Source organism: Atta colombica, unplaced genomic scaffold (genome assembly GCF_001594045.1).
Source record: "Atta colombica isolate Treedump-2 unplaced genomic scaffold, Acol1.0 scaffold248, whole genome shotgun sequence".
In the NCBI taxonomy this organism is placed as follows: Eukaryota; Metazoa; Arthropoda; class Insecta; order Hymenoptera; family Formicidae; genus Atta; species Atta colombica.
Genome location: NW_017259346.1, coordinates 217,706 through 225,429, shown reverse-complemented (window position 1 = coordinate 225,429; position 7,724 = coordinate 217,706). Strand labels below are relative to the sequence as shown.

Genomic DNA, 7,724 nt, shown 5'->3' with positions numbered 1-7,724 from the left:
TATATATATATATAAAAGACTTAGAATCCATATAAAAGTGCGCGCGCACGCATGTGTGTGTGTGTGTGTGTGTGTGTGTGTGTGTGTGTGTGTGAACAAAGTCCTTTGTAAAATTTCTTTAAACTTATTTGAACTCATTAAATTTTAACCTGACGCCATGATCTTTTACCAGGCTCGTTTATCATATCAAGGATACCTTTGACGCATACACGGACAAGATGTTTCCGCTGAAGCAAAGGTGTTTAGATGTGCTGTACAAAACGGTAGCACGAGTATATATCGACCCGCGTAATTTGATGTGTCTGGACAACGAGGAAATGAAGACGAGATACTTGAAGCATCACTTGGGAATACGAGTTGCAACATTGCCTCGGGACATTGATCTCGCGTGGATGCCGACTGTGAATTTGAAGGAAACGTTGAAGACGTTCCGGAGGTATAAATCATTCATAAATAGAATTTAGGATAGAATATGTAATATCTCAATAAATATCCATCTCTTTTTATTTTTATATTTTATTTATATTATTTTTATTATTCGTATTTTTTAATATTTCTATATATTTTCTTTTATCTTTATCCTGTTGTTTACTTACTTCTATGTTTTTAAAAGGCTTGTCTTAGAATATTAATAAACACCTTTATTAACTATTGTTACCTATCTCTTTTATGCTAGTAGACATTTACATTTTATTTCTATGCTGTTAGAATTTTAAATCATAAGCAACACTGACGGAAGATTTCATCAAACATCGATTTTTCGTTTATATATTTCTGCAAGTTTCATTCTGTGTTAATCCTTTTGAGGATCGAAATTTTCTAATAAAAGTAACTTATGGATGATTTCATTTTCTAAAGATTTCGGTCTGAATTAGATTCTGATCTCAGAATCATAAAATTCAAATTTTAAAAAAATCTGATTATATCGTGAAACTAGGTTTTAGAAAGTTATTGGTATCTGAAAAATTGAATTTCAAAAGAATAGGAATCTTCATAAAGAAATATCTAGTGTTACAGAGTTGATATCAGAATAATCAGAATTTGAAAGTCAATTTGGAAATTTTAGTATTAATTTTTTACATATCAATGGTGAGCTTCAAATAAGGGAAATTGAAAAATCATTATTACAATTAAAAATTCTTGAAAATCAAGTTTTATGATAAAAAAATTCAAATCAAATTATTTCTTTTACCATATCCGTCATATTAAATTTATTTTGAATTTTATTTTTTAACTCAGATTAGAATAAAGCATTATTAAATTACTCTAAGTTTCATAAAAATTGTACAAGCATTTTATAAAATAAAAAGGGAATGATCCCAAATGGGGTCGCCAGTCTATAAAGGATAAATAATGATTTAATGTCATTACATTCTTATTTTTAACTTTGTATTTCTATCACATCTTAATTGTTTGCAAATTGTATTTATCTTTAAGAACATATAATTTACCGACAATTGTCGGTAGAATCACATAGGCATTTCATTTGTAATAGACTTATTCTTGGAGCCACAAATATTAATATTTTATTTTATTTTCTTTATTTATATTCTTTATTTATAATTCTTTATATTTGACGAGTTCGCTCTTTAACAGCTGTCTCTGTTTAGCATAAAGTTACATTACAATTTATACAATTATAGATAGATTATATAATTTAAGAATTACATTACATAATAATTTATGCATAATAATTTGCAGTTATAATTATGTTCGCGGTTAATCCGTTATAATTCCCATTTAACTGATCGAAATTTCGAAAATAATCCCAATATTTGCGGTTCGAACAGGAGATTAGCTATGGCATCCATGCCGCTCGAGCTCGCCTGGTTATATCACGAATTTTGCAAGTTTCTCATCGAGATACACCGCTTCGACCTGGCTAGATTCTACGCTAAGAAGGGACAAGACATGGCGCAGGAAGCAAATTGTGACCAATGGGTCCTGAATATGGATCATCTGATGCTGCGGATAGAGATTTATCAGAATAATCGGAACGAGGCGAGAGACATGGCGCTTTTAACGCTTGCACATGCCAGAAAACTTAATATCGACTGTCTGGTAAAAATAAAATCCATAAATTCGCAAACTAATTCGTAATGACATCGCTATATTGCCGTCGAATTTATATTACGATCGATATGAGCACGTTATTTAAAATTAGCTTGCGGCGTGCGCGAGAATGTGTTTAAAAAGTATCGGAAAACGCTGACTAAAACCAACTTGTTCACCGCCGCCAGCAATTTGCAGCACTAATTTTCCTCTCTTCAGAGCAATCCGCGCCATCGCATCTTTTGAATTTTTTAATAGATAAAGTCTAGCGATGCGCTACGATGAAATAACGTATATATTCATTGAGATATTATCGCGAGTCATGTTATATTCACTAAATCAACGAAAATTAATTTTCTTTGAAATTTTTCTTGTTGGGTTTGTTTAGGCATCCTTAAGAATGTATCAGCCTTACAGTTCCTGTAAATATTTAAAAATTGGAAATATGTTAATGTCTATTATATTTTCCATATAAAAATAAATACTAAAACAATATATATATGAAACAGATTTTGTATAAGTAATCTTGATTATTTAAAATATTTATGTAAAAAAATTTCAATTTTTATCATCAATAAGTTGAATATTATAACAAATAATAATTATAGTAAGTGAATTATAAAAATATGTTATTAATAAATAAATATATAATGTTATTCACATAACTGTTTCATACGTATATAATTTTATAGTATTGATTTTTATATAAACATTAATATATATTTTCAAACTTTTTGCAGGGACGGCATAGCTGATATATCTTTTACGATCGATGAAAAGTTTCTTTTCTTTTTCGTTTAAGTGTTATATATTCCCGTTATTTGCACAATCACTGCAGTCTTTTTCACATTAACAAGCTAAAAAAAACTATCGTTTCGGAAAACCTTTTTACAAAGACAAATGTAACGATCCTTTTTTACGAGAAGCAATTTTCGCCATTACGCGACACAATCGAGTCGCTGACGTAGGGAATAAGCAAAGTATTCTCCATTCACAAGATTTAATTCAAGGATCGGTCTTATAAATGTATCCGTAGATAGATTTCTACGAAAGAGCTGTAAAGATCGTGGATGAAATGGACGTGGAGCGTAACGGTGATTTAGACGACATCACTGCTAGGCAGCAGCTTATCCTCGAGCTGATGCCGAAAGAGATGAAAGGGGAGGTGGATTTTCTGTGGCGGCGAATGGATGTCGTGCCCGCCAAGAGACGACTCTCCGTCATGCCGGGTTGCAAGCCAATCGATCGAAAGTTCAAAATGCCATCCACGCGAAGGACCATATTACCCAGCCCGCCAAAGGACCCGGAGAGGGATGCCAGGATCATTTTGTTAAAGCAGTACGCTCAACCGCGCAAGCGACCGGGTTTCGTGAATTTTCAGGAGTTCGAATAATCGATCATCAATCGACAATGCAAACAGTGGTGTTTTTGCATTGTTTGCGCAGCACTTAGTGTAAATTAGCGACGCTAAACGCAAATGTAATGATGTGGATTCGCAAACAGGGATTACTCAACCGTTATGTCATAAATGCGCATTTGTTTGAATTTAAATTTATTGAAGGCCATTAAAAAATCTGTATCTCGTTGATTTATTCACAGTTTTTATTCTACGTTAATGAAGGTAATTTATTCACGTTTTGTAATAAAAATTTGTATATATAAAATACATACGCTTATTTTTAATACTCGTAGGATACTCGTTAGGATAATTTCATCACCGTTTTTCATCACATGTGGAAACCGTAATAATATTATGTCGACATAATGTGGCATTAACCCTCTAGAACTGATGTCGATTTATTATATCCACAATTACATTCCTTCGAAGCTGACGGTAGGTCTATTGGAGCGATTTAATTATAAATCTCTTTATAAAAAATGTTAATTTAATTTTCTTTACATTACATCTGCAAATAGATCTTGCTTAAATATACTTAGTATTTATTTTTTATGTCATTTTGGTTTCTTGAAATTTCACATAAAATTATAGACAAGATTTTGTTTTGCTGAAGAATTAAAAACTTTAAGATGCAGATCTGAAAATAATTTCATTGGCTCATCAAAATAATTATAGGCTGCTCAAAAAACTTTTTGCAGAATTATTCATTATTTTTGAGATTTTTACGAAATTATTTTGATGATTCAAGAAAATTATTTTCAAATTGTAATGCCTTTCTTATAATTAACATAAATTAAATGGGTTACAGATTCAATGTCAGTAATTTGTGTTATAAATTTTTTACGTCAGCTTCGAAGGGTAAGAATTCTCAATCAACATTTCATCTCGCTACTTTACGTAATCACAATCGGACTTTTCTTTTTATTTACCACGCATCATCGCGCTGCCTCGTTATTCTCGCGTTTCAATCTAGTGACGTCTGACAGGACCATTTCACCATGATGCACGGTCGTTTTCCAATAACGACATCGTGCTTTCCAATATGAGATGAGCAACATTCTGAACGTCTATGGAGCTACCGAAAGCATCGTAGCGGAAAATCTCTTTACCGCAATGACACTCTCTGAGTTTTTTTGATCCTCTTCATTTTTTTTCTTTCCGTTTCTCAGTCGTTATCATCGAACCTGAAATTTCAGCCCCAGCCTTTTACATTTTCCCTGTCCCTTTTGCAGGCTTTGTGACGTTTTATCACAGCGATATACCGACTATTAATTGGCAAGAATAATTAATTAGCCGCTGCGTGGGGACAATATGATAATATATTGAGCAGCAGAAAAAGAAAGAAAGAGAGTATTAGTATGTTGGAAATTGAATATAACAATAAATGAAATATAATATGTATTTGCTATTTGGAATTTAATTAATTTTAAATTACTTCGTATTTTTGCAATGCGTTAAGTCTAACGCGTATAAGAATTACGTTACGTTGTGTTTTTTTTTGGAATCGCGTTACAAATTAAACAATATATAAAATCACAAAAATAATGTGTATAAAATTACACAATTTATAGTGAAATATCTTAAATTATGTTTATATAAACATTAGCACATATTACTTCTAATTGAAACATATTTTTATATTAGACGAAAAATCATAATAATATAAAATCATAAAATTGTACACAATTCATTGATGAATTATTATATAATATTTCTATATATATATATATGTATGCTTATAAATTAGATTTCAATTGTATAAATGTATTTTTGCTAATTGTTTTATTTTAGAGAAGAATATTATATATAAATACTTTTATTTGAAACTTTAATCGAAATTTTATTTATAAGTTATAACTTTACTTACGTATATATGAATATACATCTTTAATAATGGTATAATGTTGTATTTGCACGTATTTTTTTATAGTGTAGTATGAGATAGATTTCTATTAAACGGAAAACAGGTCACTATGCGTTATTGTTCCAGATATGCATGAAACTTACGAAGACAGATTATACGAAGATAGATTACAAAGATTATTTCTCGTGCACGGGAATGCTTATGAAAGCTGCCGCATAGTAATTATAATAGCTTTCACAGTATTGATCGTTTGCTTTAAAATTATTATTGCTTATCTTTTAAAGGAATTATATTTATCAGAATTTGTCTTATAAGATTACGTTAATATATGATTTAATAAAGAAAACATTTGCCAATGGCATACATAAGAGAATAACAGAATAGGATAATTATATAGGTAAATAAATATAATTAAGTTTATACATAACGGCGGCTAATTAATTGTTCTTGCCAATTAATAAATTAAGTCGGTATATCGCTGCGATAAAAGATCAGAGTCTGCAAAAGGGACAAGGAAAATGTAAAAGGCTGGGGCTGAAATTTCAGATACATACGTTTTGGAACACAGCCTAGTATGTTATATCGTACCGTATTGTATTGAAAATCGATTTTAAACGAGTGAAATTGGTTGCGAGAGGTTTCCGTCTGAAAAACAAATCGCGAATATCTTCGATCAGGCGGACTCACGTATCCGGACTCGAGCGATATGAATGGCTATCTCTGCCAGATGGAAGCTCAACAGCACCGTGCGCGATCTCGATATCACCAAACAGACCGTGGAAAACGCGGAGAGTCGTGCGCGTCTTCAGATAAAGACTAGCGTTTCGAAACTATCCCATGGAAATACTCGACAGTTTGCACAAGCCCTACATCACGAAGCGGACGAGTTGTGCCAACGGTAGAATAATCAATCTGTTAATGATATTAAGTACTGGATGGCATTAATCGCACTTCATATTTCATGACTTTTGATTAGCTTAGCTAATTTGACGTGAGCGTAACGCCGGTCTCGAGAGTTCCGCGTTGAATAATTCTAAAATCGATCACCATTTTCGGAGTTACATCAAAAGCACATTAATCCCTTACTTGCTTCTGTTTCCTGTTTTTTTGTCACGTTTTAAACACCGACCATTTTCTTATTAATATTTTTGTTTCTGAAAAGATATTATACGGTCCTATTGGATCGCGTACGCGTAACATGTAACAATGAGAGAGGAAGAGCCATTGTGCCGCCTTGACGTTCTGTAATTTTCAACTGGAAATTGGATCTGCACACATGAATACATAGAAATGATCACGGTATATTCCTATTAACTTAGTTACGTCCAACGTGTCAATATTATGTACGGATATGAAGATTGATCGCCATGTATAAGTAATGAATAAAATTTTCTATGCGAAAAGAAATGATATTAATTATCTATCGATTATTCTTAATATCCTCAAGTAAGAAGAGTAACTTTGTTAATTTAATATAGATGATAATCAAGAGAGTTAATAGACGATAACACAGAGTCCCCAAATTATAATGATAAAAAAAATTGTTTTTGATTTTTGATTTACGAAATTCCTGTTTTGTCTTTCTAAAAATTTTTAAAAATTTTCTCTCTAAATCTTTTATCTTCAATAAATTTCATCTAAGAATTAAATAAAGAAAGTTTGGTTTAAAGAAATTTTGGTTTTAAGATTGTTTAATTTCTCTATTGCAATGATTCTATTACATTGCTCCTTAATTGTTTCTCAATTATAATTTTATTTCAAATACCACAAGCATTTTAATAAATTGATAATTACGGTGTTTAATCTAATAATATTTTAAACAGAAATATTAATAAATATTTTCGTGAACTACGTAAATTTATTGGACATAGCAGGGCGAATTAGTTATTGATAAAACTTAGCATAACTTCATGCACCGAATATTTAAAATTTAAAGCTCGTTACGATAATTAGCTCATTGTTGTCATTAATGCTATAAGCATTGTTGTCATTAATGCTATAAGCATTTCGACCGCATTTAAGAAAAATGGGTCGTAGAGAATATCGGAAATGTTGCCAATACGTCTCGTTCCCTGAAAGAATATTCAACGAGAATATCACTTTATAAACGGCCGATGTTCAGCTTTTGCGGATAGCCATGAGCATTTTAATTCTACTAATAGATTTCCTTTTTTCTTGATTTAAAAAAAAAATCTCTCCGACAGCCTGCGGCTTAATTCCTGTGTCAAATAAAGCGATAGAGGTTTTTTGCAATAACATTAAATATTGTTAAGTCATATTTTTACTGAAAGTTTTGTCTTTAAATAAATGTATAATTAAATATCAAGTTCTTAATTAAATATATCTATAGAATTATTTGTTATTTTATATCTTATACATACATATACACACATATATTATATTTTATAT

General features: G+C 31.0%; 2 protein-coding genes across 2 annotated transcripts in view; both read left to right on the top strand.

Moving 5' to 3' along the window:
• Window positions 1-3,445, top strand: part of LOC108688910 — a 6,542-nt gene extending 3,097 nt beyond the window's left edge. Inside the window, exons 4-6 of the mRNA XM_018195450.1 lie at window positions 173-436; window positions 1,791-2,061; window positions 3,089-3,445. Coding sequence (XP_018050939.1) covers window positions 173-436; window positions 1,791-2,061; window positions 3,089-3,445 — 892 coding nt within the window. The remainder of the gene's footprint in view (window positions 1-172; window positions 437-1,790; window positions 2,062-3,088) is intronic.
• A 2,580-nt stretch (window positions 3,446-6,025) lies between these two features.
• Window positions 6,026-7,724, top strand: part of LOC108688911 — a 5,915-nt gene continuing 4,216 nt past the window's right edge. The window contains exon 1 of the mRNA XM_018195451.1: window positions 6,026-6,213. Coding sequence (XP_018050940.1) covers window positions 6,026-6,213 — 188 coding nt within the window. The remainder of the gene's footprint in view (window positions 6,214-7,724) is intronic.